Raw genomic sequence first — 18,850 nt, forward strand, 5'->3', positions numbered from 1 at the left:
CCAAAATATACAAAGAACTCTTTAAAATGGAGTACCGATCTAAACATAGAACTATCAACAGAGGAGTTGAGAGGAAATGCTCAATATCCTTAGTCATCAGAGAAATGCAAACCAAAACAACTCTGAGATTCCATCTTACACCTGTAATAATGTCCAAGATCAAAAACACTGATGACAACTTATGCTGGAGAGGTTGTGGGGTAAAGGGAACACTCCTGCATTGCTGGTGGGAGTGCAAGCTGGTACAGCCCCTTTGGATGTCAGTGTAGCAATTTCTCAGAAAGCTAACCTTCTTAAACACCAACACTGTATGAGTTCCCTTTGCTCCACATCTCATGAACATTTGTCATCTTTTGTCTTTGGGATGATAAACAGTTATATTTGGTAGTAATAAAAAGAAAGTATTTATTAAGTAATATTGAGTATATATTCCACATTGAGTACTACTGTTTCTTTTTTTTTCATACATTGGGTTGTAGGAGAACATGGCAGTGATCTTAAATTTTGGCAATTGTGCTTTTCCATAGGAATTACCTTGATATGCTAATACTTGAAGAATAAGGGACATTTTATGAATAGAGAAAACACTGTGAAGAAAAATTATAAAATATAAGGAAAGTCTTATTAAATATTGTCAAAAAAAAGTTGTTTGAAAACTTTGACATAACATTGCCTTTTCAACTCAGTAATGATCACTCGATTATTTAACTATACTTCTGTTGGAAAATCTCTACAGTCTAAGGTCTGGGGGCTTGGGACTTTATGGAATTGAAAGACACAGATTTCCAAAGTGGGTGATAGCTCAGTGTCTGCTGGTTTCTCGTTTGCTGAAACTTCTTTGCTAATTCTACAATAGGTAGTTAACTCTTTCATCTAGCATCTCTGCCTCTCAGATTTCTGAGGTTCTGACTTTCTCATCAATTACTTTAACCCTCATTCTGAGGCAAAAAAAAAAAACTATTTATGATCATTTATGTGAGAGGTACTATTGTTCTTCATTTCCTTTGTCCTTTTTATTCCCTGGGTGACAATACAGACTCAGTGGACCACACTAATTAGAAGCATTGTTTTCGCTGGAAAAAAAAAAAAAAAAACATCTTAAGACTCTTTGTTTTGGAAAAGGTGATACATTCTGTCAGAAGGTAAAATTATTATCCTCTCAACCAAGATAAATTCTCTCACTTAGAGAATTACCATGTAGGTAAAACACACGTGTGAACATATAATTCACAGTAGAGAAATATCAGTCCAATCTAACTATGCACAAAGGATCTGTCTACAACTATTGTTCATAAATTATTTGCCCTCAATTTAGCTACAGTTTTGTCCTTGGAATGTTTGTTTCGTGTGTTCTAGAAGAAGCAGAGAATAGGACCAGCTGAGCATGTGTAAATTTTGCTCATGTTTTTGGAGAAGCTTTTTTACAAAAAGCTCTAGGATAAGATAAAAGTAGAACGCTTATCACATAAAAATTACAAAAGAACAGTGCATGATATGTTCATGCTTTCTATTCAATATTCCTTCCTTACTTTTCTTATCCATTTAGTTTTTCATAGCAATGAATTTCTAACATATGTTCAGCTTTTGTGTTCAATATATTCTTGATTTGTGTCACTTCTCAGCATAACCCAAAGTGATTTTCAGCTTTTCTCTTTGAGAATTACAGCTTTCATATGATTGGAGCTGCTCATTATCTCTTAGTTCTTTAAGAGTGTGATTCCCACCTGAAGACATATTCTGTTGGATTAACTCAGGTAAGAGTTTTATTACCTTTCATTCCAAACAAGACTGTCATTTCCATTTTTCAGTATCAGTCAATGCTAGAGCTGAAAGTAGAGTCATCCATTGTTCTTCATATATATTGGTAATCATTTAGTTACCTGCAGAGTGCTTCAAACTGATCCTGCATGCAATTTACTTGGAAGGGTAAGAGGCTCATGGACCACTACCCTTTACTGGCTACTGATAGATTCTGGGAAAGGAAGAATCGTTGTCTCCTGTTGTGGACACACTGCTGAGCTCACCAGCCCACAACAGAGAGCACGCAACACATAATTACACAGAGGGCCTGATTAGACTAACTGATAACAAAATGAAATGAATAGATATGGACCAGAGAAGGTATTTGTCAGGGGGTGAGGAAGGGTTGGTACATAGATAGATGATGGTGAAGGATGGGGGTTGAGTTGGGTCAATATAGTCTGTGTGCATGTATGAGACTTTCTGAGAACAAATTTAATTAATTAAAAAAGCACTATTTTCAGCAAGAAAAGACTTAATATTTTTAAAAGTACCTTTTTCATTGATGACACTACTGCAAGCCTACAAAACCAAGATGTGTCAGCAATTTAAACACACAAAATTCCAGAACAAAGGAAGGAAGTGATGCACAAAGGCTAAAAGCCCGAATTTCTGTTAGCATGCTTCCATTTCAGGAAACTAATTTCCCACGTGGAAGCCAGTGAGCACAGTGTCTGTAGAGCTTGTTTGACTTTCCTTAGATTCTCGAGTGCCTTTGCCTCGATTTTTCCTTCTTCGCTATACACTTCAAACTAAACATAGGATTAAAGGATCCAGTGCCCCTAAATATGTAAGCATAGGAAATGTTCTGTACCTAGTCTCTGTGAGAGATCTGTAAAATCTCCCTGTAAACAACAGGGGTATCTTCAGTGTTTTATACTTGAGTCATTGCTCCACAACCAGGACACCCCTTTTGTTTAGAAACAATATATTTCTCCTTCTGTACCCTTCAGGCACAGACCTGCTGTACCTCATGGTCAGACCTGCACAACTTGATGGATGGAGGAAACCACTCCATGGTATCAGAATTTCTGTTGCTGGGTCTCACCAATTCATGGGGAATTCAGATTCTCCTTTTCCTGTTCTTCACAGTATTTTATGTGGCAATCATGCTAGGTAACCTCCTCATTGTGCTCACAATCATCTCAGACCATCACCTGCACTCCCCCATGTATTTCCTGCTGGCCAACCTCTCCTTCATAGATACAGGTGTGTCCAGCATTGCTACCCCAAAGATGATTTATGACCTCTTCAGAAAGCGCAAAGTCATCTCCAAGAACGGGTGCATCACTCAGATGTTCTTCATTCACACTGTGGGAGGAACAGAGATGGTGCTGCTCATAGTCATGGCCTATGACCGGTACATCGCCATCTGTAAGCCCCTCCACTACCTCACCATCATGAGTCTAAGGATGTGCATTTTTCTCTTGGCTCTAACTTGGACCATTGGCCTCATCCATTCTGTGGCCCAGCTGGCTTTTGTTGTCAATTTACCCTTCTGTGGAGCTAACAAAATGGATAGCTTTTATTGTGATTTTCCTCGGTTCATCAAACTTGCATGTACAGACACGTACAGACTGGAGTTCCTGGTCACTGCCAACAGTGGTTTCATCTCCATGGCCACCTTCTTCATCCTGGTTGTGTCTTACATCTTCATCCTGGTCACGGTTCGCAAACATTCCTCAGGCGCCTCCTCCAAGGCCCTTTCCACTCTCTCAGCTCACATCACTGTGGTGCTTTTCTTCTTTGGTCCTTGTATTGTTATCTATGTGTGGCCTTTCCCTACTTTGCCCATAGATAAATTTTTAGCAATTTTTGATGTCATCATCACGCCTTTCATGAATCCTGTCATCTATACACTTAGAAATAAGGAGATGAAAGTTGCAATGAGAAGACTCTTTATTAGGGCTTTAAGTTTCAAAAATTCTTTCATTGACAGTTCAAGAGCTTCAGATTAAAATAAAACATTATTGAGGATAAATCCTCTTTTATCCTGTATTAAGTGGTCTTCCCTGAAACAAATGCATGTAAACAGCATTAAATAGTCACAGTGAGTTGTAATTATGTGTTTAATAGTATATAATCATATACATGTATTACATGTGTATGTATGTATATAATTGATATGTATATGTAACAATGGTAAAGGATGAAGTCTTGAATTTGGTTGGAAAGGGTTGTCAGACATGAGAGTGGCATGAGAAAGAAAAGGGAAGAGAGAGAGATTGTTTAATTATATTTTAATAAAATAATTTAAAATTTTTGTTCTAAAAAACAATTTCAAAAGTCTCTTCAATGTTTTAAATATCTTAGTGTTTTAAATATCTACTATATTCTCTGAAGATCTGATCTATTTTGTTAAATAATTGTTAGATACTAAAGATACTGAAAAGCAATAAATTCAGTGTAAATGTGGTTTATGTCAGATGCTGTGTCTCATGAAAGTAGCGGTGACTTCTGGAACCTCACACACTCAGCATACTTTGCTACCATCTCAAATATTGCAAACATCCTTTTGGTACCAATTCTCAAAAACAGAACTCTTCTGATCTACCAGCTGCCTAGATTTGGGCCTTGTGGATTGTTCAATGTCTGTACAGCAGCAGAAATACACAAAATAAAGATCTCTAGCTAGAAAGATATTGAAACTAGAAAAAGTCACCCTGAGTGAGGTAATCTAGACCCAGAAAGACAAACATGGTATGTGCTCACTCATAAGTGGATATCAGGTGTAAATAAAGGATAACCAGGCTATACAATTCATAGCTCCAGAACGACTAGGTAACAAGGAGGACCCAAAGAGAGACACATGGATTTCCTTGGGAAGGGGAAATAGAAGAGATCTCCTGAGCAAATGGATGGGAGTGGGGAGATGGGGGGGAGGCATAAGTAAGCAGGTTGGGTGGGTTGGAGTGGGACAGAAGGAGAGAGTAATGAAAGAGATGTCTTGGTGTGGGGTGGCATTTTGGGATTAGGGAGAAAACTGATGCCTCGGAAACTCCCAGGAATCCACTTAGATGACCCCAGCTAAGACTCCTAGCAACAGTGGAAAGGGCGTCTGAACTGGTCAGCTCCTGTAATCAGATTGGTGACTACCCTAATTGTCATCAGAGAGTCTTCATCCAGTAACTAATGGAAGCAGATACAGAGATTCACAGCCAAGCACTGGATCGAACTCTGAGAATCTTGTTGAAGAAAGGGAGGAGAGATTGTACAAGCAGGGGCGTGAGGAGGTGTTCAAGGTCGTGAAGGGGGAGCCCCCAGAGACAGCTGACCTGAGCTCTGGACTCAGAGCCAACACTGAGCTAGGCCCTCTGCATGTGTGTGACAGTTGGGTAGCTTGGTTCATTTGTGGGGCACATAGCAATGGAATCGGGACTGGTACCTGGTGCTTGAGCTGGGTTTTGAGAACCTATTCCCCATGTTAAGTTGCCCTGTGCATAGGGACGACCTTGGTCCTGCCTCAACGATGTATCATGCTTTTTTACTCCCTATGGAAGGCCTGTACCTTCCTGAATGGAGATAGAGCAGGAGTGGATGGGGAGGGGATAAATGGGAAGTAGGGGTTGGGGAGAACAGGAAGAGAGGAGGTAGGGGAAACTATGGTCGGCATGTAGAATAAATGAAAAAATAATTAATAAAAGAAAAGAAGATCTTAGCTACATACATTTAAGAGTTCAAGGCTGTTATCATCTGAATTTGTTCACCTAAATGCTAATAGCTTACTTTTCAATTCTAAATCCATGTAAAACTGTTAGAAATAGTGAAATTGGCATTTAAGTGAACAAATTCAGATGATAACAATTTTACTTATTTATGGTTATAATTGAAAAGTAAGCTATATAGTCAATTAGAGAGTAAGAGAAAATTTAAATAATGTTAGTCAATACATATTTTTGAGACTAGAAATTGTAAATTTCTATTTAACTTATGTATGTGAAAACTATTTCACCCCTCTTTTTCTAGTTATTGTTTTTGGCAAAGAAATCTGTGTCGTTTACAGGTTATTTGGAATATTTTGAACCTAAAAAGAAAAATTCTGATTTTTTTACAGTGAAATACAAAACAACAATATTATTGGAAACATTATTTATAACCATATTAAAAGAAAAAAGAAATTAGAAAAACAAGACAAACTACTAGTAAGTAGAAATACAAAAATGAGGAAGAATAACTTTTATATAATATATTATTTAAATATAATCTTTATAGTTAATAAAAACTTTAGGGAGAGTTCCACACAACTTGTGCTGCCAGGTGAATCAATTCAAGTGTCATCTAAATATACTATTTCTCAAGATTGGGTTAAACAACTGATATGGAACTGACCTGCTACACTTGGGTCCTCTAAATGATCTACACCATTGCTTGTAAGAAACAAAGAGAAAAAAAGCAGAAAGACAATGCAGAGAGCGTCAAGCAGTATCTGTTACTGGCATCTTGCTCAAACACCCCACTGAATCTCAGCTTCAGTATAGACTGTCTTTAACCTGAAAAGATGAACTCCTACAGTAGTTACAAGTGTCAGACAAGATGGTGCGTGTAAGAAAGTATGGTGTCATGCACATAGCTGACGTTGGTTTTGTTTGGACTGGGTTATTACTGTCATAGGAAGCCCATCGATCATGGACTGCTGCAGAGATTCATTGGCTGTGTCAGTAGATCTATAAGCTCAGATATGAATTGTATATTGAAAAAGAACACAAGAGCTGTCTCTGGATCTGCAGCACGGGTTCTGATTTTCTCCAGACCACCACCCTCATCAGACTGACTCAGAGGTATAGTTTCTACTTCAAAAGAGTTATATGAGCACATTACTAGCTTGGAAATTGTATAAGGTACATTTTTGCTATTATTTACATTGTTTGTGCGAAAATGGAAGCCGAAATAGTACTCAATATGTTATCATGAGTTTACAAAAGTGCATTTTAATTTGGTCAGTAGCCTGGATCCTTGGACTTATCCACACAATGTTCCAATTAGCTTTTATTGTACCCTTGCCCTTCTGTGGACCTAATATACTAGATCTCCTGGGGAAAGATTTATGGAGTTTGCACAGATGGTGTTCCAGCTATGCTATAATGTTGACTTGATCTATGTTTGTTATTGAATGAGTTACCAACATCCAAACTCACTGTAGGATTCATCTCATCAGCAAATATCAGCAGCAAAGACCCTATAATGAGAGTTATAAGAAATAAAGAAAAGTATCACAAGTTCTGTCAGTTTTGGAGAGGTGAGCACTTTAAACAGTCAACTGTTTTCACAGCTGTTCGGTGAGTTGGGTGCACTCAACAAAGCTCCAAGTAAGATGGTTGTATAAAGAAAAGTTTTTAAATATACGTTTTAGTGTCATGATGAACTCAATATGTTCCTTAATGAGAAAGCAAGACCACAGTTCAAGACACTCTTTAGCAATGGAAGTTAATTGCAAGATTTCTCTACAAAGAGAATCGGCTCCAAAAAAACAAGTTCTCTTTAGAGAGATACCTTATTCAGCCAACACAGGGTGGGGAGGTCCTTGATCCTGACTCAAAATGATGTGCTAGGCTTTGTTGACTACCCATGGGAAGCCTTACCCTCTCTGAAAAGTGGATGGGGGTGATGGGGTGAGGGAAAACTGGAGGGAGCAGAACCTGGCATTGGTATGCAAAATAAAAAATTAATAATAATTAATTTAAAAAGAAAAGCCTTAGGTTATTAAACACATTAAATGCAATAAACTGCAGGTTTTTGAAGTTTTAAGACCATCTATCTAAATATAAGTTTATGACCTTAAAAACATACCTAACATGACTATAAGTCTGACTATATATATATTTCTTAATTATACATTACATACTTAAATGAGCTACATAAGCATAATACCTTAAACAAGAGTAAAAATATGCATACCATACAACAAAATTAACTTTAAATTTGTATCAATGAACCAAAATCCTTACCAATGTAAAATATGTAAAATTAATAGTTGTTTTTTAGATTAAAATAGAACCAATAATATACCCTTCTGTCCTATAATTTCTATACCTTATCCTTCTTTTAGAAAGAGATCTGTGAATTTTATTTTTTTTCTTTAGCCTATTTTTACTATGACCAATAACAAATTTTACCCAAATCTCCCTTAAATGAAAACAAACATTTATAAACAATGTTTTGGAAATGTGGGCATAGTTTTTTAGACTACTACTTCCTGTTTTGCCACCTGCTTCCTACTTCCCATCTGACTATGGGTATGGGTAATCTTTGGAGAAACTTTGAGAAAATTTAAGATTATAGTCAAGTCCTGACTGGAGTATTTTGTGAGGATAAATCATCACAGCCAGTAGTCTTTAATCTGTTTTGGGTATAGGATTCTGAGGAAACTCTTAACAGGTGTTCTGAAAAGTTGGATCATCTATCTGGGTTATGTGTTGCCATAGAGATTTTTCAGGGGGTCTTCCTCAATCAAACCTGGTTTTTCCTAACTCAGAATGAACACAGAGCCTTTCATATCCTGTGGAAATAAAAGCAGAACCTCTTTCCCAAAGAAACATATCTCTTAAATTTTGAAGTCAAGCTATTTTTAAAATATATAGGTTGTTTTAATCTAGCAGCTTTCATAACCCCAGGTCTTTTAGTGGCTGAAAATTGTAAAGACAGCACAATAATTTCCATAATCAAGACTGCTTATTTCTCATCTTTACATGGCTTATTATTGTATAGATTTTATTTTATTTCTTTTTTAGGAACTTTACACTTTTTCTTTTCTCTCTCAAGTCTATGTATACTTTTAAACACAGTGTAACCCATTTAAAAGGGTTTTTCATTTTGTTTTGCTTTGTCTGCATCTGTCTTCACTGCATATTTCTATCTTTTTCTGACCACAGGAGTCTTTAAATTGCTAAACGGCAGTTTGAGCAGCTGGATTCACCCACCTCATTGGTCTGTGATAGTTTAGCTTCAAGGCAGAGGTACCAATATGACCCATGTGTACCACCTCAACTCTGGGAAGTTTATAAGTCTATGCCACCACCAAGTCCCATGCCACAGGCTGCTCATAAACGCTATGTAAGTGTTTGCTAGTAGGACCTCTTAAAAGAGACTTCTGTTTTTATTCAATAGTGCTGAGTAAGGCAGCTGTGTGTTAAAGGAGCCAACTCTGCTCACCACTGACAAACAGAGCTTACCCAATAAAATGCAGCCAGCAAGAAGCCATGCTTGACTCTATTCTTTTGTGTGTTTAGAATCCTTTTTTTAAGTTTTCTTGGGTTTTATGTAGAAATATTTGCCAAATGTTTGGGTGCCATATGTAGATGGAATTTTCCTGTCCCTGGCCATCTGTTCCCAAACACCCCTTCAGAGGCTAATTATATTAATCATAAATGCTCAGCCAATAGCTCAGTCCTGTTACTAGTCAACTTTAATCCATTTATATTAATTTATGTATTGTCACATGGCTCATGGCTTTATCTGTCCTCTAGTATGTCTTGCTTCCTGGACAGCTGGCTGGCATCTCTCCTGACTCTCCCTCCTTCTTCCCATCATTCTTAGATTGCCTTCCCTGCCTAGTTGTATCCTGTTCAGCTATTGGTCAGCTAGCTTGTTTATTAAACCAATCACAACAACATATATTCACACAATGTCAAGAAATATTCCACAGCAGCTGTGACTTTTGTTCCTGGTGCTGAGAGAGCTGTTTATAAAAGAAACTGGGATGCATATTGAAAGAGGGGAAGAATTTTGACAACATGAAAATGTTAGGAGGAGGAAACTGTACAACAACCTCATGCCTTCAATGCCATATGCCTTCCTATTCTCTTATTTGGTTTTCCTTCTTAGTTTCCTGTGGTTGATAAATTCTGAGATCTATTTGACTTTGTCATTTTGTTTTCAGGATTGTTGAAGCTAATTCTTTTGTCTCTGGAAATAAAAACTCTCACACAACCGAATCTTCTTATTTTCATGAAAAATGTTTTGTCTGTATTTTTTGGAAGTGCCTTAAGTAACATGTTACACAGGTATACTGTAGTGTGTTCTAGTCTGTGGTCTTTTGACTTCTTGTATACATTTCTCTACCACACTAAACGAGTGGCATTGGAACTCTGTTTCTAATTCTATGGCTCTACAGAATAGAAAATTATACAGGGAAGAAACACTGCCTTATATGACTCTACATCCACAAGTTTCTGTCAAGATTTAAGCATACCTGTTTAACAAAACAAAACTGTAGAACTGCTGAAACTTAACCCTAAACTCATATATAAAGAAATAATTAAAATATTCTAAACTAAGGTAATAAAAATAAGAGAACAATAAATCATGATACAATTGTTCAAACATATTAATTTTAGTTTAAAATAGTATGCTAATTCATAACATTGCCATTAAGGTTGCAAATGCATCACAAGAGATTGATTACATAGCAACAAATCAGGACAAGAACTTCGGAATTCTAAAGGCTCCTCTAAAGCCATTGCTCTCTGTATCTTACACACCTGTTTTCAAAGCTTGTACGCACCACTAGGATGTGTCTAATATATTAAAATAAATAAAATTCTCATTTTAATACTTTTATGTGATACTCTGAAAATTCATAATCCTCTATAAATCATCACAGCATGACCTTATAGAAACAATGATCATTCGATAACATTTTAAGTTTTTAAGTATATTCTAAAATATACACATCTATTATGAATCTATTCTCTTTTTATTTCATGAAAATACTTTATCATACAGTATTATCAGATTACAATTTCCCCTCCCCATCTCCTCTCAGAACATCCCCACTTCTCCACCTACACAAATCCACTTTTCTATCCCTCATTAGAATAGAAACAGACATATGATAATGATAATAATAATACAGTAAAAATAAAATATAAAAACAAGCAGAAGAAAAAGAGCCAAAAACAGCACAAGAAATACATATAGACACAGAGACACACACATTCACTGACACAGAAATCCCATAAAAACAAAAAAGCAGAAACCATATTCTATATGCAAAGAAGCTGTAAGATATTTCTAAAAACACAGGCGTGCATAAAGGCCTGGTGAAGTATTATGAGACAAAGTACCTCCAAATGCCAAAGATTGATTCTGCATTGGCCACCTACTGTTGGACATGAGATCTGGCCTTAGGAGTAGTTTCTATATCCAGTGAGAGTCAATTAGAGAAGACTAATTTTTTCCTTTGTGAGTGGTTATAGCTCCTGGGTGAGTAATGAGGGCTTGTGACCATTTCCTCTCTCAATGCTGGGACCTCGATCTTGCACAGACCTGTGCAGGCCCTGCACATGCTGACACAGGAATTCATATGTGTGCCGGTCCCGCTGTGTTTAGAAGGCTTTGTTTTCCGTGGGATTCTATTCTCAACGTGAAAGTACATCAGAAATAAAGGTCAGGAACTTTTTATTGTGGCCCTTAGTTAGGGTCTCTGCCTATATTTCTTCAGATAGCATCATGTAGAATACAGTCTTCTATGTCTTTGTTTGGCTCTGCATTTATATTATTAGTATTTGTCTTTTGACTTATTTATTTTCATTGTTCTGCAGATGTTCTCAGAAATTACTCAAGGTCCAGACAAGAAGATATACACTGTTCTTATGAATAAGGTAAGACAGTCAAGTGAAAGAATTCTGTAATAGTTTGGAAAATTTTATGAAAACACAAGAAGATTGTAAGAAATTTGGAAACAGCAAGGGCATTCCTACAGTTACAGAGCTCTAGGGATTTCTAGGGTCATGATTCAAATCTATAGTTCCAGAACAGAGTGAGATAAAAGGAAGCGTAAATAGGAGAGTAGGACAGCTATTTCTTCATTTTACCATGAGCTTTATTTATGTTTTGTTGGGGACACATCAACCTGGGATGTGGTGTTGCAATTACCATTGTAACTGCCATTTAGTAAATTATGTCACGAAATTTGAAAACTCAGTGGCTTGTCATGAGGCACATATGCAGACTAGTGAATTCTGTATTATGTTTCATTTCATATTAAATATGTCCTCGGTAAAAACAATACCTGTTTAATTACAAGGCAGGTTGGATAAATCATTCTATGAGCCTACAAATGATTAACCTAGCAGATATGTAGGTTCTGTCTCAATCACAACTTAAACAGTGAAGTAGAAAATAAATGAATGCTATACAATAAAGGATTAATTACAGGAGCAAGATTTATTGAATGGTCCACCCACACAGCTGCCCAGGAAGGTTGCAGTCTCAATATGGATGCAAAGTTAGAGGTGCTACAGTCCCAGAAGGAAAAATAAACATGAGGTGGAGAACAATGATAATTAATACTGTGTGTCTAAATGTCTCCAATTTTAAGGCAGTAGTTTATGGGTAGCCTGGTTACTATAATCATAATGATACACTTGCAACGACCTTAAAATGTGGAGTAATTAAAATAGGATATAGAAAGGGAAGCAGAGCCACAAGACTACTTGTGTTAAAAAGATTTATGATGACTTAGCAGACTGTAGAGTGTCTATGAGAGGCCTACGTGCCTACATTGTACCAGCTGATAAAAAAGTTATAGTTCCATTTGCATCTCTAAAATATCACACAAACTTTTTCTAAACTCTGACTTAGACATATACTGAAAAACAAACAGGGGAACTACAAAGGAAATACAAAGAAAACTTAAATATTGAATATCATAATGTTAATTGGAGAGCTTATGTTACTGATAATCATGTATGCTTGCAGATTCTAAACAGACAAACAAGTGGTTAGACTGTGTACAAAGCATAGCAGGTGAAAAATTAACTCAGATCAATGTCAATTTGTAAATTCCGCATGGAGTGATGCCAGAAAGTCCTGCATGTGAGAAAATTGATGTTCAGAGAGAGAGAGAGAGAGAGAGAGAGAGAGAGAGAGAGAGAGAGAGGAAGGTTGACATTTCCTTTGTCAGTCTTAAAGCACCTTCTATGTTCAGCACACTAAAAGTTTGATTCACATAAAATTTCTTCTTTGGGAATTGGGCTCTGTATTATTATATTCTTTGTTTCATAAATACATAATCGCTTCTCTGTTGATAGAACACATTACAAATCTCTCCTAGCAGAAGAAAAATCACCCAAATATCAGTATAGATAAACAAATCTGATCCTAGAAAGTAATTTTTCACTGAATTTGGTCAACAATGAACTGTTTTCAATGAGAAAAGTTCGCACTGCCATAGTTTAGGAGATCTTCCCGTATTTCAGTAACTGTCTGCATATTCTCTTCATTGATGTCTTCATTTCTTGATTCCTCAGCGTGTAGATCACAGGGTTCAGAAAAGGAGTACCAACTGCATCAAATATGGCCAGATACTTATCCAGGTGTGTGGAGGGAGAAGGCCATGAATAAATAAATATCAAGGGACCAAAAAACAAAACCACAACAGAGATGTGAGCAGAAAGTGTAGTCAGAGCCTTAGAGAAACCACTTGAGGAATGCTTCTGAACAGTGACTATTATGACAATATAAGACATGGCCAGTATGAAGAAGGAGCCTACAGAGATGAATCCACTGTTGGCTGATACCATTAATTCTAATTGATTAGTATCTATACAAGCAAGTCTGAAGAACCGAGGAAAGTCACAGTAAAAACTGTCCAAAATATTTGGTCCACAGAAAGGCAAATTCAAAATATAAACAAATTGAACCAGGGAATGCATCAGGCCAACCACCCAGGCAGACACTAAGATGAAAATGCACATTTTGGCATTCATAATGGTCAAATAATGGAGAGGCTTACATATGGCTACATATCTATCATAAGCCATGCCTATAAGCAGAACCACCTCTACACCACCAATCACATGGATGAAGAAGATTTGAGTGATGCAACCTCTAAAGGAGATGACTTTGTGCTTTCTGAACAGGTCATAAATCATCTTGGGACAAGTGACACACGAAACACCTAAATCAATGAAGGAGAGATTGGCCAACAGAAAGTACATGGGAGAATGTAAGTGAGGATCAGAAACCACTGTGAAAATGATGAGGGAGTTTCCCATCATGCTTGCCATATAAAACACTGAAGCAAACACAAACAGAAGTACTTGCAACTTCCAGGAGTTGGTGAGTCCCACGAACAGAAATTCTGACACCATAGAGTGATTTCTTCCTTCCATTGATGTTCTTTGCAGCACTACCTGAAGGACAGCAGTAGAAGAAACTGAAAATTATGATAATTGTATTAATACTTTAAAAAACCTATTTTTCATTTAGCATCTAAATCCAATCCAAAGATGAATGTATATATGAGCAAATGCTTACATGGCAACTTATCAGGTGACAGAAAATTACAAACACTCTTAAATACTCTTCCACACTTGTTAAAAGAACTTTCATCAAAGGTTCTAAAATAGCAAGTTTTGGTTAGGTGTTAAAAGAGGAACCTTGTACTGAGTTATTGGGAACATAAGTTAGTGTATGTATTCATTTAAGAAAGTGTACAATGGAGTTGGGGATTTAGCTCAGTGGTAGAGTGCTTGCCTAGCAGGTACAAGGCTCTGGGTGCAGTCTTCAGTTCCGAAGAAAGAAAATAAAGCATATATCCTTTTCTATAAAAATTATAAAATAGTGCCTTCATATTTAAATGGTATAAAGCATATGCCTTCCAGTTGTGGGGCCCGAGATTTCATTCCCATTAAAGAAAGGGAAGAAGGAAGGAAGGAAAAAAAGGAAAGAAGGAAGGAAGGAAGAAGGAAGGAAGGAAGGAAGGAAACAAGGAAGCAAGGAAGGAAGGAAGAAAAAAGGAAGGAAGCAAGGAAGGAAGGAAGGAAGGAAGGAAGGAAGGAAGGAAGGAAGGAAGGAAGGAAAAAAAGGAGAGGAACAAACAGAAAAATGGTTAGATGGAGACAGAGAAAATACAATAGAAAATAGGAGAAATGGACTGGGAGAGAGAGGGAGACAGACAGACAATTGAGAGAGGGAGTTACTAACAATTATGAATTTTAGAATGAATCACCCAGAGGAAATGATACTGTTTGGCCCATGATCATTGAAACATTATTTATAATAACCAATATAGAAACATCCCAAGTGCTCCTTTACAGATGAGTGAACAATAAACATAAATATAGACATACGCATGCACACATAAACACACACACATATACATAGTTTGGATATTTGAACTATTCTGCAGCCTTTAAAAATCAGGGAATTCTGTGTCTCATAATAACATTTATGAACCTGGATGTCATTTTGTTGAGTGCAACTATAGACACAAGAAGATAAGATAAATGCTGAAATATCTTATGTGCATATAAAATCTGAAGGAAGTCGTACTCATAGAAGCAAAGAATATGATGGTGAACCAGGCAAAAATGGCATCAGAAGTGGGTGTGAAGCATGATCATGAGGATGATGATGATGATGATGGTAAAAATTATTAGCTCCATTGACATAATAGTTACTTCCTGGAGATCCAATGTAGCATGGCGATTATAGACAATGATAATTGTGTGTGGCACTCTTGAGAATTGCTGAGAGTCAATCATCAATGTTCTCACAACAGGTAAATAATCAAGTAAATATGTTCATTATTTTAAGATATATATAATGTAATATACATATACTTTTTTAATTTATATATAAATATTAAAATTAATCTTATGTGTAAACAAATTCTGTATATATATCAAAGATATACGATACTTATTTGTTAGTTGCACCTATATAAACCAGAAAGAGAAAAATGACCTATTATGCCCATAGAGTTTTTTTTAATTTAAGTATTATTTCTTTTCTCATTTATTTTATGTACCAACCAGTTCTCCCTCCCTGCTCTCCTCCCATCCCTTCCCTTTTCCCATCTACATCCCGTCCTCATCTACTCCTCCTCCATCTCCATTCAGTAAAGGGACATGCCTCCTATGGGCTTGCACAAAGCAAGGCATGACAAGCTGAGGCAGGATCAATCTCCTTCTCTTATGATGAGGCAAGACCTGCTAGTACAGCATGAGGACATATTACCAACAGCCAACTAAGTGCCAGGGAGAGGTCCTGCTATCACTCTTAGAAGCCTTACTAAGAGACCAAGCTACACGATTGTCACACGCATGCAGAGTGCCTTCGTAGGTCTCATGCAGCCTCCCTACTGTTGGTCCAATGTCCATGAGCTCCCTGAAGCTCAGGTCTACTGTCTCTGTGGGCTCCCCATCACAATCCCCCCTAGAAAGGTACAATCTCTCCTCCCTTTCTTCCAATGAAAATATAAGTAACTGTCTATCATTTTCAAATAACTACTTAGGAGAATAAATGAAACAAAGGAACACCCTTAGCTTTCTAATTTTAAAATTCAATCAACTCAGTGCTTTTTGCATTTTAATTACTCTGACTCTCATTCTCACTTTCACCCAAGAAAAATTAAAAATTTTCACTTATTAAAACTCCTCAACTGTCTTACTTACAGTTCAGAAATAAAATTAAAATAAAAACTTGTTATAAACCATGGGAGATGGAGTTGAAGGGATGGCTCAGTGGTTGAGAGTACTCACTGATCTTGCAGAGGAAATGGGTTTAGTTTATCAGTACCCACATGACAGCTCATATCTGTCTGTAATTCCAGTTCCAGAGAACCCAACACATCCTTCTGGCTTCCTCGAGTACTGCTTACAAGAAGTGCACGTACATACATGGAAGCAAAAAAATAAATAAACATAAGCACAAAAAAATAAACATTTAAAATAGGAGAAAATGTGAAAAATAAATCTAATTCATGATCTGGAAGTTTTATTCTGTTTTCAAATTCTCAGCAACACATGGAGAGATGAGTATGTATTAGAAAATTGCACCTTGAGTAAATTAAAAGTACTACAAAGCTTTATGATGTTGTCTAGTGTCTTTTACATTTCTTCATGTACAATGTTATTTTAGCTCAAAGTCAAATACAATGAACATTTTTCTATACATCAGAGAGTTTAGTTATTTTCCCATGCTATTCAATTTCTTTTCCAGTTTGCTATTTACTTTGCTTTAAACAAACACAAATATGATCCATGCTCATAGCAATTTCAAAACTAAAATTGTATCAACAAATAAAGACACACTTCTCATTGTTTAAACATCTTTGTGCATTTTACCTGTATAAAATGTACAGCATCTTCACAGACTGGCTTCCCTGATTTCTCTAGCCTAAAGTACCAAATAATAACCTAACATAAAATATATGAGGCCAATTATTCTAGCCTCAAGAGATCATTGAGCCAAAGAATCTAAAAACACTAGACAGCTTCGAATGTCTTCATAGTTTAGACTCTCCCCCAGGGGACTGTTTGATTTGTCCAGTGCAACTGAAGGATTTCATGCCTCATAAAAACAACACTAAAGAGAAAAAAGAAAACAAAATGGAAATGTTTATAGCAATGTACTATTTTATTGTAGATATTGATGACCAGCCATTATAATTAATCCCTAAAAGTAGAAAATTAGTTCAAATCCTGACTAAACACATTTAATCATTTTAGTATATCTTAAGAAAAAAGTATGAAGCTTTCACTTTTATGCATTATATAATTGTGAATTTGTATATAAATTTAGACATGTAGAAGTCCACAGAAGATATGAAACTTAAAAATGAAAGAAATAATTAACTACCAATCAATAAAACAGGGGGCTAAGAGCAGGAACAAGCCAAGAGTAACCATTGTCTTCACTCATATACAGTGTAGTTCCTAAAGTCTTAACTAGTTCACTAATACAAAAGAAAGGAAGGAGGAAGGAATAGAGAAAGGAAGTAAGGTCAAAAAAGGAAGATAGGAAGGAAGGAAGGAAGGAAGGAAGGAAGGAAGGAAGGAAGGAAGGAAGGAAGGAACGAAGGAAGGAAGGAAGGAAGGAACGAAGGAAGGAACGAAGGAAGGAACGAAGGAATGAACGAAGGAAGGAACGAAGGAAGGAACGAAGGAAGGAAGGACAAACAGCAAAAGGGGTCAATGTATCAAGGTAGCCCTTGTTGCCGATAACATGATTCACTACGTAAGAGACCTTAAAGACCACCAAAAATCTCTTAAAGCTTACAGTTTCAACAAAGAGTCAGTATACAAAATAAACATGCAAAAATCAGAAGCCAATGACAAACATACAAAAAAATCTAAGAAATGATATGGTAGCAAAAAGGGGAAAAAAAAGAAAAGAAGAAACCTGGAGAAAAAATCTAACCAAGAAAATGAAGACCTTTTACAATAAAAACTTTAGAACATTGAAGAAAGAAACTGAGGACTATATCAGAAGATAGAAAGAGCTCTTGTGTTCATTGATCAGAAGAATCAATGAGAAAATTGATATCCTACCAACATAAATCTAGAGGCTTTATAAAATATCCTCTGTAAATACTAAATCATCTTCACAGACATGAAAAACCAATTTCAAAATTTATATGGAGATTAAAAAGATCAAGGATAGCCAAAGTAATCCTGAACAAAAATACTACAGAGGATGTCACCATACTGATTTCAAATCACAAATAGGGCCCCAGTAATAAAAATAACCACGGTACTGGCACAAAAAAGACACATAGATCAATGGCATAGAATAGAGGACCCAAACATAACTCTGCATAGCCATAGAACCTGACATTTCACAAAGACACCAAAAATATGCATTGGAAAAAAGACAGCATCTTCAACAAATGTTGTTGGAAAATTTCAATCTCACCATGTAGAAAATCAAACTAAAGACTTATTTCTCTCCCTGAACATAATTCAGCTCCAGGTGAAAAAAGGACAAGAGTGTAAGACCTGATGCCCTGTAATTACTAGTAGAAAAAGCAGGAAGTACACATAAAATAACAGACACATGGAAGAACTTTCTCAATAGGACACCAATAGCACAGGCACAATGGCCAACAATTGACAAATAAGATTTCATCGAACTAAAAAGCTTCTGTACCCTTCCCTGTTGGAAGTCCAAGGCCCTACCCCCTCCATCCAGGTCTAGGAAGGTATGCATCCAAATAGACTATGTTTCCAAAAAACCAGTGCATGCAGTAGATGGATCTTTGCATCTGCTTCCATCAGCTACTGAATGAAGACTCTCTGATGACAATTAGGGTAGTCATCAATCT

The 18,850-nt window shown here is 36.5% G+C and overlaps 2 protein-coding genes across 2 annotated transcripts; one reads left to right on the forward strand and one right to left on the reverse strand.

Moving 5' to 3' along the window:
* Window positions 1–2,795: 2,795 nt before the first annotated feature.
* LOC126490425 (olfactory receptor 4F3/4F16/4F29-like) lies at window positions 2,796–3,758 on the forward strand. The gene has a single exon (XM_050125364.1). The coding sequence runs from the start codon at window positions 2,796–2,798 to the stop codon at window positions 3,756–3,758; it is 963 nt and encodes a 320-aa protein (XP_049981321.1).
* Window positions 3,759–12,974: 9,216 nt separating this feature from the next.
* LOC126490438 (olfactory receptor 4F3/4F16/4F29-like) lies at window positions 12,975–13,913 on the reverse strand. Its single transcript, XM_050125374.1, has one exon. The coding sequence runs from the start codon at window positions 13,911–13,913 to the stop codon at window positions 12,975–12,977; it is 939 nt and encodes a 312-aa protein (XP_049981331.1).
* Between the last annotated feature and the right edge of the window lie 4,937 nt (window positions 13,914–18,850).

Source organism: Alexandromys fortis, unplaced genomic scaffold, assembly GCF_014885135.2.
Source record: "Alexandromys fortis isolate MF-2015 unplaced genomic scaffold, M_Fortis_MF-2015_v1.1 scaffold_229, whole genome shotgun sequence".
NCBI lineage: Eukaryota > Metazoa > Chordata > Mammalia > Rodentia > Cricetidae > Alexandromys > Alexandromys fortis.